At 40.7% G+C, this 17745-nt stretch overlaps 1 protein-coding gene across 1 annotated transcript; it reads left to right on the forward strand.

The window, feature by feature from the left end:
* The first annotated feature begins 457 nt into the window (after window positions 1-457).
* Window positions 458-16731, forward strand: LOC142395745 (coiled-coil domain-containing protein 6-like). Its single transcript, XM_075478471.1, has 9 exons — window positions 458-783; window positions 1918-2067; window positions 5293-5421; window positions 5958-6061; window positions 7230-7390; window positions 8955-9111; window positions 10684-10784; window positions 11710-11831; window positions 15158-16731. The coding sequence occupies exons 1-9, from the start codon at window positions 529-531 to the stop codon at window positions 15359-15361; spliced, it is 1383 nt and encodes a 460-aa protein (XP_075334586.1). The 5' UTR covers window positions 458-528; the 3' UTR covers window positions 15362-16731.
* The last annotated feature ends 1014 nt before the right edge of the window (window positions 16732-17745 follow it).

A 17745-nucleotide genomic window follows, 5' to 3' on the forward strand; every position in this document is an offset into this window, starting at 1 on the left:
CACTATGCCTTAAAATGACATTTGTTGTGATTTGGCGCTATTTAAATAAAGCTGAAGTGAAATTAACTGAATTGGATTCAATTGATAATGACTAATAGACAAAAAAAAAAAAAAGAAATACGAATTCACGATGAGAGTCAAAACAACCATATGCATATGCAAAACTAACGGTATGGGACACAAACTTACAAAAAGGTGACATTTGAGTCCTCGGTAGGCCGAATGGGTTGCCTTTTCCACATCTGGACCTTGGGGGGCCAGAGGGGCTTCATAATCCGCTGATGATTCAGCGCTCTTTGAGTTTATTCACTGATGCATAGAAAATGCTTTGGGGCCTGATTGTTCCAGCATCATTTGTCATGACTTGTGGATGCAAGGTGTAGTACTGGAGACTTCCTGGTGGTGGCGCTATGTCGTCACGCGGAGGCAAGGTCACACAGCGTACTATTCTGCTGCGTGCGCTCCTCAAACTAAACGCTGCAGCTGCCGTCGTCTTCCCTTCCCCACTCCACACACTGTCGTGCAACCATGGCGGACAGTGCGAGCGAGAGCGACACTGACGGAGCGGGGAGCAGCTCAGCCACCCCGATGTCGTCCTCCGCTTCAAATTCTGGAAAGCCGAGCATAGTCATTTCACAGTTTCGTTTGGAGGAATTAACGAATCGCCTTGCTTCGTTACAACAAGAGAACAAAGTTCTGAAAATTGAGCTAGAGACGTTTAAACTGAAGTGCAAAGCCCTGCAGGAGGAGAATCGGGACCTCCGCAAAGCTAGCGTCACCATTGTGAGTAACGTTAGCAAGCTAACTAGCTAGATGCTATGTCCATGGTACAGAGTGCATTACATTTGTCAGTAAGTTAGCTCCGGTTAGTATTGTTGTTTTAATGCTAAATGACCGATGCTAACACGTATATGGTGTTAATAGGGATTTTAAAGTCTATTTGAGCACAAGTCATTGCTGTTTTGCTAGCCCTGCTACCATTAGCTTGTTCGATATGTTGCTAAATTAGCCAGCGGGATTGTGTTTGCCAGGTGGTTGGGCAATGCCAGCTAGTTCGCTTTGTTTTGTTTTGCGCCGCTGATCTTGGCTTGCATCCGCTACACGGTTTTTCAGAGGCGTTGCAAATAAGGCGGACACACAACTATGCAAGTTACTTGTTTGCTATTCGATCACCTGATAAACTCACTGATAGATATTGTCACCACGTTATGATCAACAAGGATACGATAACTGAGTGAAAATAGATAGCTTGGCAGCAACATTGCCTCGGACTGACGCGTCATATGTCTTGCTGCTTGGTTAATCAGCACCCGCTTCATATAAATGTGTAACCGATCTGTTGGATGGATGGAGAGTTAGGTATGTAGGCCGAAGTTAGCGAAATGCCACGCTATTGACGTTGGCAAGTCGACCTCCCTGTACCTTTTCCACCCTCCATGTAAAGTCGTGGAGCGTAACAGCTTGTTATGTTTCTATCACTGTTCGTTCCTCTCAAAGATTGTCAAATCATAACAGCTTGCTGAACAAAAATTAGCCTTGAGGTCAGTGAAGAATGTGGGATGGGGAATAAGACTGGCAAGGACAGACGTATCATCACGCTGTAATGCTAGCTCTTGTAGCCACCCCAAAACATTTCTCTAGTGTCTCTATGCCTCATTCTTCCCATCTCAGCCTTTACTGCAATGTCTTCTGAGTCATTTGGGGAAATTATGCTTTCCTTTTGGCTCACAGTCTTCATTGCAGCAGACTCTGATTGACTGGTGTGTGTGTGTGTGTGTGTGTGTGTGCTTATACTCACTGATTGGTTTTTACAGCCTTATAAGGATAAAGATTAAACATTTTGCAGTGCCAGAGTGTAAAAGGGTCTGCTTTACTGATGTTTCCTAAGTAACCGTGTCAAATGTTTCTGTCTCACAGCAAGCAAGAGCAGAGCAGGAGGAAGAATTTATCAGCAACACTTTGTTCAAGAAGATCCAGGCTCTCCAGAAGGAGAAAGAGACCTTGGCGGTCAACTATGAGAAGGAGGAAGAATTTCTCACCAATGAATTGTCGAGGAAACTCATGCACGTGAGTAATTGGAATGCACACTGTCCCGTGAACGAATGAATGAAAAGCTAGTTCATTATCATCTATTACAACGCCACTTGCCCGAAGCCTGGAAAGGCTCAAGAATCCTCCTTTGCAGCTGCTAGTAACTCCAAATGTTTCTCAAATTACTCTCCTCCTGTCTGATGATTATTTGGTTAGGTCTGTTTTCCACATGTTATTTCCATGTGTGCCTAAGTGTGCTCTATGTCCTCAACTGCAGATGTGTCTTATGTTGCAGAGGGCACAGCACCTGCTTGCCAACTTCCACACTCTTAATTGGTTACATAAAGCCTGATGTAATGATTGGTTGATATCAACCAGCTTTTGTTGTCACTGAACATAAAACGGTCTGTACCCATTGCCTGAAGACTTGTTTCTGACAGTAGGCCCATATTATAATCTCATAGTAAATAATTAACCAATATGAACCCTTATTATACAAGGCATCTAAATGCTCTAGTTCAGAGGCATATTTATGACTAACTTGATTTAATTGATGCTGTTTTCCAGCATAGCTTTTAATGAAGGACCTTTTTATATTCAGTCTTCTGAATTTAAAATGTCAAATGATGCGAGTCCCTCAGCTGTGATTTGAATCACTGTCAGTTGAGTGTAATTTTTGTGGCCTTTTCAAAAGTTGTGTCATAAACCAAAGTAGGTTTGGCTTCTTAAGCTCTTTTTGGTCAAATAACCTCAGACCAAATCAACGTCGGTGTCGACATAGTATCCAAGTGTAGGCGCTAGTTGCCACTGAGGTTGCTGCAGGTTAAATAGAATGGGCACAGGTGACTCAGGTGTCTGCTGCGTCTCACATAGAGGCTCTGAAACTGACAGTAACATCTTGTGGACCAAAAAAACAAAACAAGGTTAATCTTTTTTTTTTTTTTTTTTTTTTTGGTCATGACAGCTGGCAGCTTATTCTCTGTCCTGCTGTGAAGGGCTGATGTCCATGCTGACTTAAAAACTATTATTATCTCATAGTTGTGATGATCCCAAACACAGCCTATAGGATACAGACTAATGCCATCTGTTCATGGTCCCATAGTAGCGTGCCTTTCTTTCAGGAGTTAAAGGTATACTGGATTGATAAGTTGTAGATGATGAACACGCTACCACAGAAAGTGAGGAAGGCCTTAATCGGCTTCTTCCAGTGAGTGTACCTGTATCTAAAACCTATTTAAACACACCGTTCTAGGTGTAAAAACAATATTAAAGATTGGCTGTTTGGACAAATATCTCTTAATGGTATCGCTGATTGGGAATGTTTCAAGGTTTGAGAATTTAACTTGGTAAACTGCTCATTGCAATTCAAAGGGTTTATTGTTGATGGAATAAAGTGCAGGTTGTGCAGTGTGGTGCTTGCTCTGTCTTTCCTCTGTGTGTTGTGTTCCTTTTTAAAAGGACATGCAGCATAAGAGTGAAAGTATCAATTACTTGCGTCTGACACTCGGTGCATACGAGTGGATAGCCTTGTAGCATTTGTAAAGCCCACCTCTATGAGCAGAGGTAGCTGTTGCCATCACTTACACCAGCACAATGTCTGGAAAGAAAGGCTATTGCTTTACATAAGGTTGTTTAGCTTGCCATCTTCGTCCCGTTTACAATCAAAATAATCCCATATATAGATGATATGTATTATTTTTCAACAACTCACAGTTGTGGGTTGTTGTCTGATTAGAACATTTTAAAGCGGCACTATGCAACTTTCAGTAATACGGGGTTTGTTTACCATGCAATACACACCCCAAAGCTGTAGGGGGAGCTCCGTAGAAAATAAGGCGACAGTCTAGCCAGACTGTCGTAAATCCAGCAGAGGCAATTTACGGTTTATTTTTCAAGACACTGGCAGAGAGTTGGAGAGTCGTCGACAGCTAATGGAGAGGGGGTGTGTCTTATCAGGCTACCTGGCTCGGCTCAGAGCCCTTTACGACCTGCCGTGAAGCAGTAGTTCTCGGCTCTCGTGTGTCGCGAGACTTCCAGAGGTAAACAAAGCACGCGGCGCCACAGGCAAAGTTGCAAGCGCTGTTTCGGTCTTGGGCCACCAGATGGAGATGGAAATGTCACCGTTTTCATCAGAACGGGTCAGCCAAGCAATCTGATGATTGCCAAGCAATTTTATGACCATGAAAAAGTTGCATTGTGCCGCTTTAATGTACAGCCCAAGTGCCGACCTTCCAGTGCCACTGTTCTGGTTTAGCTTACAAACAGCATCTTCTTGAAGGACAGAATAACCTAAGAGGAATGTGATACCTCTGCAGTGTGTCCACAACCTGAAACTGATCGAGTGTATTTTCATAGGCTTTTAAAGCAGAACAAGGAAGTTGTAAAATGTGCCTCTCGCGAGCCAGCAGACCATCATTGCCAGCTGGAGTCCAAGACATCAGTCCTGAGTGATGAGAAGCTACGTGTCCCACAGATCAGGGATTTTAGAGTACTTGATGTGAAGCACATTATATTCAGTACTATTCCACTATTAAGAATGCGTGGGTGTCTCCATTTGCAATTTCCCAACTGCACTACCTCCACACTTGGTCTGATTCTTTGGGAAACACTAGGTGCCACCCGCTATGCAGCACAATGGGGTTGGAGAGGCATCAAAACCAAAATTGTTGTTGTGTTGATTAAAAATGGTTGCCCTGGGTGTGTCAGCATTCTTTTATGTGTTCTTTCAGACAGGATACTGAACAGCACTCGGATAAATATTGTCATAAGTTCATACGAACCACAATATTTAGCAGTGTTTTTCTTGTTTATTTTAGTGGCGTAATGGAAATGGTTCTTTTTCCTTCTGCAGCTTTTTCCTATAAATGAATTCATATCCCTTTCTCCATAATGAGTAATCACTTATATATAATCCATCACGGAGATGTCCCATTTTGAATCAGTGCTGTGCAACATTCTTTTTTTCTACTGGTGAGCTGCCAAAAGTTGGTTGCCAAATAATTATTTCATACTGTCTGTTTTACATGGAGATTTAGACCTGAATGCAGTAAAGTTGTCTGTTGGTTCCCATATGATCTTATTCTTAACCTGTAGGCTAAATTTGAAGATCTAACACCAATGTTTGTTCACTTTTGTCATGTCATTTCGCTGGACTCACCGTCTCTCTTCTTGTGCTTTGGCTCCTCTCCTTTCTTTTTCATCCGTTTCATTTACCTCGTCCTTTCCCCTGCCCGTGCACTTTTCACTCCTTTTCCATCCTAGCTCCAGCATGAAAAAGCAGAGTTGGAGCAGCACTTGGAGCAAGAGCAGGAGTTCCAGGTCAACAAACTCATGAAAAAGATCAAGAAAATGGAGAATGAAACCATATCAAAGCAGCTAACCCTGGAACAGGTATGTCTAATTTGGTTGGATAAGATTTCAGCTACATCTCCCTGAGAGTGTGTAGAGTTACTGTTGTGGTGCAGAGTGCCAAAATTTCACTAACTGTAATTCTTCCCAGTGATTGTTACCTGGAAAGAACATTTTGTTCTGTTCCAGTCAAACCTTCAATATTCTGATAGGACTTTACGTGTGAAAGCATTTTTGGTGTTTTTTGTGCACTAATGCATTTCTGTCAGATTTATGTCTTTGCAATATCCCTGTGCATTTTCCCCAGATGGATCTTTAATCAAACAACTCAAGTTTAGGTTTCTATGTCAATTTGAAATAGAATAAATCTTTACTAACAATAACAAAGAGGCTTTCGTTAACAGTGATACCATCACAAGCCAGCATAGGAACTGTGGTTCTATGAAAGCAAAGCTTATCTTGACAGAGACCTTGGATTTGAAGCACTGTGTGTTTCTGTGAAGTCTTGCAAATGCTTGGCAACGTCAAGGTTTTTATGTCTCTGAATGTCACTCTTTCCTTTTTCTGTCATTTCCCAGTTGAGGCGGGAGAAGATCGACCTTGAGAACACATTAGAGCAGGAACAAGAAGCTTTGGTCAACAGACTGTGGAAACGGATGGACAAACTGGAGGCTGAGAAGAGGTGCAACATGATTCTATTGTATTTTATATCTCATGCCTATTTCTATCTCTCAAACATACAGTTTTGTTGGTACAAAATAAACCATTTTTATTAAGAAAAATAATTAGAATAGAAGTTGGATAAGAAGAGTACACTAAATGAACACCAAATTACACAGAGGAAATGAAATTGAAACATTTCCAATTTTTTTATTTTTTTTATTTTTTATTTTGTTTTGTTGTTGATTTGGACCAATGTCCCAAACCCGCTTTACTCAATCAGCCCTTCTGATCAGACTTTTTAGTGACCACTGTTACGATCCGCCTGAGTCAGGAAAAGGGGGAAGTAACATAAAACCCGATGGTTTAGGTGAAAGGTAATGTAATGCATTGTTTTGTGACAACATTTAGGTGTACAACAAAGGCATGGCTACTAGCCTGTGGGTGTTAGCAAAAGAGAAATACAAGCCACTTGTAATGAGTGTGCTTTTATTTAAGCCTGGCTGTGTTTCAAACTATCCGGATGCCCCAATACAAAGAAAACCTTACGAAAAATGATACCACTATGGTTGCACTAGAATCAAATATCACGTCTAAGGCTTTCAGCCTCTCAAGGGTTTTTGCCTTCAGAGCACTGAGAATTTATTCAGCTCATTTTAGTGAGTGTAGCCACATTTAAAACACACTACATTTGATATAAAATAAGATTATATCTGTGCACTCCACACTTCCTAACAGCAGCTGTACTTGCTAACGATCGGCATATTATATCCACAAGCACATACGAACCAGGTTGTTCCTCTCTTCACTTCCTTATGTGGCACATCCTCAAATGTTACTGTGGGTATTTCACTGCTCCGTACTGACTCAAACATATAAGCCAGTTGTTTTCTATGAATATCTCCAGAAAAAAAAAAAACCTTTTACGCTTCGTTTTGTACCACAGTAGCCTTAAAGTAACATCCAGCGATGGTTATCTCATTGGGCTAATTTATGAGCAAGCATCCACATGACCCAGTCAGTGAAGCACTGGTTGTGATTTTTACTGTTTTTTCTTTTGGCCCTGTAGTTATCTCTTTACATACAAGCTTTTAATTCTAAAACGGATCTTTTAAAAGCTTTGGATTATTACCTTCATTTAAAAAAAAAAAAAAACACTAACACTGTAATTGGTTTGTTTTCTAATGTAGAATCCTTCAAGAGAAGTTGGACCAGCCCGTATCAGCTCCCCCCTCTCCAAGAGATGTTTCCATGGAGATAGACTCACCAGAGAACATGATGCGGCATATCCGCTTCCTGAAGAATGAAGTGGAGAGGCTTAAAAAAAGCCTGCGCACCACAGAGCTGCAGCGTAAGTGGCCATTTATTTTATCACATGACTCTAGCGGAGTGGGTTCTGAAGGGGCAGATGACCTTAAGTGTTGAAGAGGGATGCGATCCTCAGACAAGCAAAGGGGGGCAAATTCCTTCAATCTCAATTCTTTTTATTTTGGACAGATGGAACTGAATACTTTCTTGCCTTGCTCTCTGACCTCCTTGTTCTTCACTGATCAAGGTGCATCTGAAGACGGACTGAGAAGAACCGCACCGTGGTCACCAAGACTTTAAGAAAGACTACATTAACTTTTAACTGCAGTTAATCCCCTTTCTCTATTTGAGTTCTGCCTCATATTATTTACACTGAATCCTTAATTTCTTCAGTCTCTAAAGAAAGTGGTTGAAGTATCCATGACCCTACATTCCTTTTTTTATTTTAAAGAGAGAAAATAAGGTTTTTATTATTATTGACTGATCGAACACAGTCAATACTGTGACTCTGCTGTTTTGAAAACTGGTGAACGTGGCATTAGGCTAAAAAAATATTCACTGTGTTTTATGACCAGTGTTATAAATATTTAAAGGCTCTTAAAGTGTTCATACATTTTAAAATTATATGATGAAGATGATCTAAAATATATATTTAAGCTGCCTTGTTAAGTCGGTGATGAGAACCCTGTGAGGATAAGAGCTCTGTGAGCTACTTCCCTTGAAGTGAGAGATGATTGCATAAACACAGACTCGTAACTCCTGTTTTTTATCATTTGAGGGAGCATCAGTAGATGACTGGATTTAATCTAGTTTTTACTTATTTTCTTGTAACTTGGTGATAAACCCATGTTTGAAAAAAAAGCTTCTAAATCATTTTTTTACATGCATCTTGTTATTGGATGAAGAACCTAATTTTACACCAACAAAATAACAAAAAAACACCTCTTCCAAACTTACCTATATAAACTCCAACTTTCATTGAACTTTGAATAATGTCCTCCAAATATGTCACTTGTTGGGGCAGTTTTATTTGTATTGCGCCAAATCACAACAAATCAGTGCCTTAAAAAAACCCGGAAGTAAAGTGATCAGATGCACACTGAAAACAAAGCTCTCAACAGCACAGTGGTGAAAACAATCCTCGTAAAGTTAAAAACACTTGTTTGTACAACCAGAAATTTTGGTTCGGCTTGTCTCAAAATTATTTAACGAATGGACATGGGTTGAAACACTATGATGGGGAAAATGTTTGATATTGCCACTAGAGGGTAATGTCAGTCCAACATGGGCCTTAAGAAGCTGAGTCAAGTAACCAAACAAAATGGACTGTGTTCCTCCATGCTTGTCTGATAATTGCCTTACTCGAGGTTGGCATTGGACCACTTCTACGAAATTGATGAAAAGAAAACATTGTATTACACAAACTGGGTTACTCGGAGTCTATTGGATGACATTGCAGTATGTGGATTTCAGAAACGAGCCTGTTCTTTTTTGTATTTTTTTGTGACAATTTGACTCGCTAAACAGTGCTATAACAGTTGCTTCTATTAATACAAAGTGTCAAGACTCTGGCACTGAGAAAATCTAATCTGTCTGTCCCTTTCTAGACACAGAGAAGCGTGCCCAGTACATAGAGGAGGAGCGACAGATGAGGGAGGAAAACATCCGGCTGCAGAGAAAGCTTCAGAGAGAAATGGAGCGCCGGGAGGCCCTTTGCAGACAACTGTCAGAGAGTGAATCCAGTCTGGAGATGGATGATGAGAGGTAGAGGATGCATCACACTGTGGGACTTAATATCGTCGAGGTCACAATAGCTTAGTACTGTGATACAAAATCCCATGTATCAGCAAGTGCGTTATGACATTATGTTGGTGAATAGTTTCATGCAAGTACTGCATCCTGGTAATACAGAAAGGCTGGAAAAACATTGTCCTCTATTGGCCTGTTAAACTGCTGATGTTGCCAGTTGGATAAATGGGGCTTGAACCTGTTAAAAATGAAAATGTGAAGGAACAAAAGTGTGCAATGCAAAAGCAGGAAAATATGCAACCTCAGCAAACAGCATCTGCTCTTCCAGCTGGCTTTCATTATTACCAGAGTGACAACATGGTGTCTGCTTAACATTGCTCTTGATTGCATGCCTGACACAATGCTCATCCAAAGAACACAGTGCTCCTGTTATGTTGGTTTTATTTATTTGTTAAATAAGTGTCTTGGGGATTGATTTGGGCCAAAGTTAGCAAGATTGCTTCAGATATGCAAAAGCATCTAAATTTCTAGCAGTGGCTGAATTAGTCATTTATTTCATGTCTTCTTTTGAAAGTAAGTGAACCCAAAGATAGCCTCTTGTGTATGAAAAATGTTTTTGAACAGCTCAGTCACACAGGTTGTACCTAGATGGGCTGTACCTTCAGGGCTGCGAGTTGTTTGTGGTGGCTCTATGGTTTGCTGCCATGAAAGCGCTCAAACACTCTTATCCCCGATTAGTCCTCCAGCAAGGTTTGTATTCATTGCATTGTATGGTTTGCTATAGTTGGGCTTTTTATACTTTTTTTTTTTTTTTTACAGTTATGTACAATTAAAAAATATATATATTTTATATATATTCCAACTGGTTGAGTCTTTTGTTAACGCAAACTATTGGCTTTTATTGACATATTCTATAAACAAAAGTGGCAACAGCTAAATCATGCAAAACCACCAGTATGGCTTAAGTTTAACGTAATGCTGTCTGGTGTTTTTTCCTGTATGTTTTGGGTTCGGACGCCTAAATGTTCTCTGCATCAGACCTGTTTCAAGTACAGGGTGCGGCACACCTTTGACGCCTCACAGTCCAGGGAACACAAACATGATATGCTGATACTGAGTGAAAGTAAAACAATATGTTCTAGGTCACATGCTTCCATTTGTGCCGCCGGTAGCCGTAACACAAGAAAAGGAGAGCTTGTGTCATAACGGTCTTTAGAGTGTAATGATATAGCTGTTTCCTGAAGGCAGAATGTATCTGTATCTATTTCAGAACTTAAATATCTGTTGGAAACGTTTGTTTTTTTTTAGGCTTGCACTATTGTTAACACATGCTTGCATTCACAGGATTCCTCTGTGACCACATTTGGGTGTGAATTAAATTATGTGCTCCTCAGAGACAAGAAAATGTATTTAGCAGTTTTCCTCGTGCCACTAAATCAAGCCGGTTTGAACACTCGAGTAGCTACGAAAAAGCTTTTTTGTGAGTCAAAGGATAACCGTACCAATGATGAACTTATTATTTATAGTTTGTTTTGCTTGATAAAGAGTTAGCTGACTCTTTACAATATGGTCATCTTATCTACCCAGGTACTTCAACGAGATGTCTGCACAAGGTTTGCGTGCCAGAACAGTGTCCAGCCCCATCCCGTACACCCCGTCCCCCAGCTCCAGCAGGCCCATATCACCAGGTATGTACAACACAACAATAAAAAGCACCTTTGATTTCAGTTGACTATCATTGATACAAGCTTTATCTTTGTTACAAAGGTTACTTAATTTTAATATCCAGTGTATTATCTGTAGCTTATATTTATTTAGTAGTTTTCATATCACATTTACTCGCACTGCACAGATTCTTTTTCTTGCTATAATGTTCAGCTTTTACCTGAAAGTCCTGAATCTGTTAAATAGGATACATGTTGAACTAGATGGAAACTCTTCCCCCAGTTATTATTTCTTGTCTGGTGATCGTTGAATTAAAGTTTGACTGTTCAGTGTTAGACTAGACTAGACAGTGTCTAGACTTTAGATGAAACGCACAAACCAAACCCCCAATAATCAGCGTGCATACAGAACAGTGAATTTTGTGTCAAGTTCAGGTCAGTGATATTTTACTTTGTGTGCACAATCCCACTGGGTCATCATCCATTTATCTTTATGGTCTTTGTTATTCAAGGACATTTGTTGAACGTTTTATTTCTCTTGCAGTAAGTCATTGTCAGCCTGAGTAAGAGGCTTATTTGACCTCTCTCAGACCTGTTCCACACTAGGTCAGATACACACTAAGCAAAAGGGGAGAGGAAATATCAAAACCTTACTTTAGCCCAAATCCCAGCACAGATGCTCATTCATTTCAAACAAAACAATTCTTCACAAAATGGGTAAATGACACTATTACAGTGCAGAAGTTTTGACAGATGGCGTCCAAATGCAAGTGATCCAACGCTTCCTTCACCCCAGTTTTGTCTTTTGGCTTTAAAGAGCTGCCTCTTATTGAGGCCCGGCTGTTTTTGGCCTGTACAATTATAGTGTAAATATTGCAACAACTAAAGTTGATTAATTCTACTTCAGTTAAATGGTCTCTGTTACCCTGACTGTGCCTTTTTATTGCAGGTCTCTCATATGGAACTCACACAGTTGGCTTCACCCCTCCGGCTACACTGTCCAGAGCTGCCATTTCCCACTACAACACCCCCGCTTTGCACATCCATGGAAGCTCCTCTCATGCCGTAGCAGTAAGTAACACCCAGCCACACCTTTTTTTTCCACTTATCAAGTTGAGTAGTGTGATTAGCAGGTATCTAATCTGCAGTACACAACAGGCAAAACTCTGTTTGCGTCTGACAATAATTTTCTACTTTGTCACTACAACTGCAGAACTTGTGTGTTGCAACAGAAATTATGTAATGATTTTGTGGGTACTTTTTTTTTTGTTGACAACCCATTAATTAACTGTCAGATTGTAAAGTTAAAGGATCTAATCTTACTGATCAATTCTTTAGAATACATATGGACAATCATTGATGACTTTTATAACCAATTCTCATATTGTAAAATGTATCCTTTTATAGTACATTTGTTTACTATTATTTTTAATGCAAGAAAATAAAATTAAAAAACCTTTGACAGTAAGTTCTATTTTAAGCTTTACTTTGTAAGGACTTTTTGTGCGCAATCAATTGTCAAAAAATTAAAGTATTTATAGTAAATACGCTGCTCGTTCTTGTTTTGAATTTCCAGCCCTGTCGATAAGTTTAAAAAGCTTCTTATGTTGCTAATAGTATACCTCTCCAGGTATTTGAATCTGGCCTGAAACTGCGACTACTAATTTAATTGCTGCCTCTCAGCTGTAATTTAAATGGTGTGGAGGGTTACGATCTATATGCAGTGAAGTACCCTGTCAAAAGTTATACACAATTCATACACTTTTGAAGTGACCCTTTGCAAAATTTAAAAGACCTGCCAAAGACTGATAATTTACCAGGGCTCATAAACGTCCTGTCGGCTGCACATTCATCTTTTCAATAACACACTGATGACATAATCAGCACATCTTATTTACATAACACATTTCTTTAAACTGTAGTTCATATTCCTACTAATATTCACTGCTGGTGTTGTGTTACATTGAAGCATTCCTCCCTTATCAGCCATTGTGTTTCTTGCGTTGGTTGTGATTACGACACCTTTAAAGGAGAATTCCGGCCATTTTACAAACATATCCCATCTGTTGGAGACCCAGGGAAGTTGGCCAAAGGGAAAACCGCGAGAAATTTTCATGCCCGCTGCGCAAAGTTGTCCAATTGCGCTGATTTCCATGAAAGCGGGCTCTGGTGTCAGTAGCAATACAATTCAACCCAGGGGCTAACCATACCATTAGCTAGCACAGACATGATACATTTGGAGATTTCAAAAACAGCGCACCTACCTCTCTCAGCTTCCGTGTTCCACAGGCGTGCGCACAAATTGATTGCCTAAGTCATACACTATAGTATTCCAAAATGGTCTTTTTGTCCACCAAAAACGACCCTCGGGAACCGAACTACACATTGCCATGTTTGTTATCGTTTCCTATCGAACAGCTGACTCGTTTCAACACCCATATTCGCCGTGATGTCATGACGTGTCACATGACTGCTGGAAGGAGCGCACCTTCCAGTAACCCTCGGGATTTTATTGTTTGCAATTTCGAGATGGATAGTTCGTCAGATTCTAATGTTGGAATGGAAGAGTTTGACGAGTTTGATGGTCGGGGTTATCTTTTTGAACCAGAATATACAGATGAAGAGTTGTTGGCACAAGATGCAGCGAGGATGGCTCAAACCGATGATCCAGAAACGGGAGCTGCTGCTAGGTCACGCATTGGGGAGACGTGGTGCAGATGTGGACATTGTATTGCTACTGACACCACGGCCAATTCGGTCAAAAGTATTTTGATACACGTTAAGAGCCTCAGAAAAGGTTAAACGCTTGCCCGAAAGAGCCCGCTTTCATGGAAATCAGCGCAATTGGACAACTTTGCGCAGCGGGCATGAAAATTTCTCGCGGTTTTCCCTTTGGCCAACTTCCCTGGGTCTCCAACAGATGGGATATGTTTGTAAAATGGCCGGAATTCTCCTTTAACAGTGTGTCACAACTGTAAAAAAATAAAAAATGCATCGATCAGCTCAGCAGTAAAACTGCTGACAGATAAAGGGAGTAACACTGATCATTTTGTTCTGCTGGGAAAACCTGTGTCTTTGTCACCAGCCTAAACATTTTTAAAGACCAGTCATCTCCCCTATATGGAAGCACCGGTCCCCTGCAGAACAGCAGAGTTCCCTAAAAAAAAAAAAAAAAAAGTGCTCATTTGGGCACAGAGAACATAAGTCTTCAAACTCCAAGTCTGTGGGAAGCAATCCCAGTCAGTAAAGACTCCATCCTAAGAGCCCAAACAATCTGTTGCTGATGTCCCACTACAGCACACCCCCAGATGTTCTTTATCAGAGCTATTTTAGAGGCATCAGGAGAACCAACTCGGTGTTAGGCGGGTGATCATAAAGTTATGGCTGGTCAGTGCACATCTCAAATGTTGTTTTAGAAATGTATCAAAATATGTTGTTAGTTTGGATCTTTAAAAGTATCTTAACTAAGATGCTGATACTGTGAGAGGGTTGTCTGCCAGTTTTAAGCCAGATAAAACATTCTTCAGAAACAAGGATGTTGAAGAGGAGACCTGTTTGACTTGGCTGTTCTCAACCCGCTCATTACTCACTAGTTATGAAACATCTGTCTCACTCCCTCATTCTCATGGGAACACTGCCATTTTAATAGGATTTAGGTCACTGTGGCGCAAATCTTAAGTGAATATGGGGACAATGTTTAGTAATGGTCAACCTGCTCAAATTTTAGTTTCCTCCAAGAAAGACCATGTGGGGCTCCGATTTTCTCTCCAAGTTAGTTTTCCCCTTTTCAGATGTCTTCATGCTTTGCATTACATCAGCACATTGGTATTATGATCTTTCTTACAGTTAGAGCGTTGGCCTGGTTTAGTGTTACACCAGTTATAGCGGACTACTTCAGTACAATTTTATTTTATTTTTTTATTTTTTTGACCAGGCAGCTGAAATAATTAATACTCGTGCCAAAATATTCTAATCCCTTTCGTTGCAACCTGGTCTTTCTCCTGTTAAACCGTTCCTTCTAGTGTTTGGTACTAAAGTATTCCACTGGTCTAGTTTTCTCCCTCCCCCATGACCTACATCAATTCATTTTCTCTTGTTGCCTGTGGATGGTACAGACCACATTTCCATCACTTCCAGCCCACCCAGGAGTTAAACTGGGGAAAGAACTCTCTCTGGTAGTTGAGAATCGTTGAGAAGATTTTTTTTTTCTTCTCTAAACTGCTTTTTTTTCCTTTACTTCACTTTGTTTGACTAAGATTGTAGTTGTCAGGTCGGTACCAATGGCTCAGTGGTGGAAACGTGACTTAGTTTTCTGCATGAAATGTCTTGATTGCTGTCGTCTGGTGGTGTTGCACAAGTTTGGACTTATTCATTTATTCTCTTTGTTTCTTAAACAGAGGCCCTCTCCAAGAAGAAGCAACAGCCCTGATAAATTTAAACGTCCAACACCTCCACCTTCTCCCAACACGCACTCAGGGGCCCAACAGGCTCAGCCTCCACTTCCCCCACCAGCTCAGCCCATGGTCCAGTCCATGTCCTCCCCGGCAGCCATGTCACAGCACGCAGCAGCAGCACCACAGCAGCCTCCCTCCCAGCCTTAATGCCACACACAGTCTCCGTCTTTGCGCATGAATGCGCCCACTGAATGCCACGACGCTACCGCAGCAACTTCCATCATTACCAGCTCTGGAAGTGAAGTTTCTTACTCTTAACAAAGTCCACAAAAGACGCAGCTTCAAAAGTTTTAGAGGTAAAAGAAACAAGATGGCAACTCAGCCTTGGTGAAGGTAGCCGCCGGCCAAATCCACATGTGGCGTTACTTAACTACTCTTAAAAGGAATGGATGGACTTTGAAAAAAAATAAATGCTTCTGGGATTTGTAGGATAATTATTTGTTCCACCTTCTGTCTTGTACATGTTTTTTTCTTTTGCTTGGGACTTTAGCTGGTTGGATTTGTTGTTGTGGCGCTTCTAAGATAGCACAAACAGCACAGACAGAATGTTTCAGTATGGTGATGTTTTATGATAGGTTGGATGTTTTGGATCATTGAATGGATGTACGGTTAGAGAAGCGGATGGATTAAAAGATTGTCAATTCTTTTCATGCCTATAATATGACACTTGATAGCAGTAATGCCCACCACTCCAGCTCACTCCTTGTCTTTTAAGCAGTGTCAACAGTTCACCCTTACCCCAGGTTTTTTGTGGCTTTGATTAGGTGAACAAAAAGTGTCTTAGAAGACTGCTCGGAGTTTCTCCATTACAGGGCATTGATCAAACAGAGCCTTCGGCACACTTATTTCAATTTCTGAAAGCATCCAGGCTGTGCTCCTCCTCGGTTAAAATGAAAAGGAAGAAAACATTTTTAAAAAGCATCAACGAGGGTGGACACTGGTACATAAACCACAGATAAATGTCGCCTTTTGGCGTGTTTAAAAGATATAGTCTGAGGTGTTACAACTTAGTCATGTACTCGGTCTCTTCTCTGATCTTCTCTCTCTGGTGTATTTCTGAAAGCTTCTTTCATCCTAATGGCTATTCCTCATCAGAAAAAGGAAAAAAAAAAAAAAAAAAACCATAATGCTCTTTACACTAAACATACATACTGCTAAAACATTCTAATTGAATGGTACTGTTGAACTAAATTTCTATGTATGATTAAAGCTCTTGAGATGACAACTCCTGTTTTTAATTGTCAGTTTTATGCACAACATTTATGCGAGAACGAGTGTTTACAGCAAACCTGGATGACAATCCATCTGTTATAGTTATTTTTCCCCTCAATGAGAATGTTTGCTTTGATCCACAGGTTTACTTTAATACAGCCAAACATCTGTACTGGTTTTCATTGTGTGCATGTAGCCTTTCTGGTATGCTTCATTGTGGAAATGACATCCTGCCAAACCCCAACAGTAGTTGATGGAAAATGTTTTGTGCCTTTTAAATAAACCTGCACCATCAAAGCTCACAACCTGAAATGGGACAAAACAATGAATAATTCTTAGGAGGGAGCTCCCTTTTCTTACATTCGGTAAAAAGACGTATATTTATAAAGGAGATTAGTGCGCACAGTAAAGGAAACGTTGCTCTGGTGCTGTTTACAACTGGTAAGTCTGTTTTTATGACTTACAGCTTTGGTTCAGGAATATCTCAACAGCTGTTGGGTATAAAACCATGACATTTTTATCCATATTTTTCAGTTTTTTGCAGGAAAGAAAGAAAAGAGACCGGCAGACTCATTCCCCTCTGCTGCGTGCAGAAGCTGAAATGCAGAATCAGTTACCCGGTAATGTCAATCAATCCTCGTTACACAACCAAATCCAAAGTTCCATTCAGTCCTGACTAGACTGTGCCAGTATCCAATTTTCATTTTGTCAACATGGTTCTAACCGGCTCTAACTGGCTGGCCACCAAAGGAGTGGTTTCCATAAATCAATCATTCCAGGATCATTTAACATGGTAAACCTTTGTAATGAGGGTGCAGTAACAGCAGGTGGGAGGAGAAGAAGACAAGAATGATGGCCTGTGAAACGCATTAGGCTTCCATTAGATTGCAGGTAACTGTAGCTCATTCACACATTCGGTTAGTTTCAACTCACCACAATCAAAACATACTCCTTATTCTACGTGTGACATAAGCATATCTTTGTGCAAAGACTTGCTGAGAGTTCTGATCCAACCAAAGTGTATCCTGTGTTTCCACACTGTGTGTTGCAGTGTTCTCTCAGCAACCTGACCTAATCTAAGCAGGAATCCAGGCTGGAGACTCACGGTGGCCATGCAGGGTGCTACAGTGACCTTTCACCTCTGCAGCTCCGTCAAGCTTGGCAGCTGAATTAAGAGAGATTTACCCAGACTGCAGGGTGGCTGTGTGTGCGTACACCTGCCAAGCCTCTTACGGAAAGAACAGCAGGCGTCTACCTCTCAGGTGTCACAAAAGTACCAGACAAAAAGAAGTGTTCAAAATATCAGGTCAGCTCCTAAA

The sequence above is a fragment of the Odontesthes bonariensis genome, chromosome 2 (assembly GCF_027942865.1).
Source record: "Odontesthes bonariensis isolate fOdoBon6 chromosome 2, fOdoBon6.hap1, whole genome shotgun sequence".
In the NCBI taxonomy this organism is placed as follows: Eukaryota; Metazoa; Chordata; class Actinopteri; order Atheriniformes; family Atherinopsidae; genus Odontesthes; species Odontesthes bonariensis.

Bases quoted from the DNA above. Each gene is read 5' to 3' on its own strand.
- LOC142395745 (XM_075478471.1), top strand. From the start codon at position 529: ATGGCGGACAGTGCGAGCGAGAGCGACACTGACGGAGCGGGGAGCAGC. The intron at 9,112-10,683 runs GTAGAGGATGCA...TTATCTACCCAG, and splicing joins CTGGAGATGGATGATGAGAG to GTACTTCAACGAGATGTCTG. The intron at 10,785-11,709 runs GTATGTACAACA...TTTTTATTGCAG, and splicing joins CAGCAGGCCCATATCACCAG to GTCTCTCATATGGAACTCAC.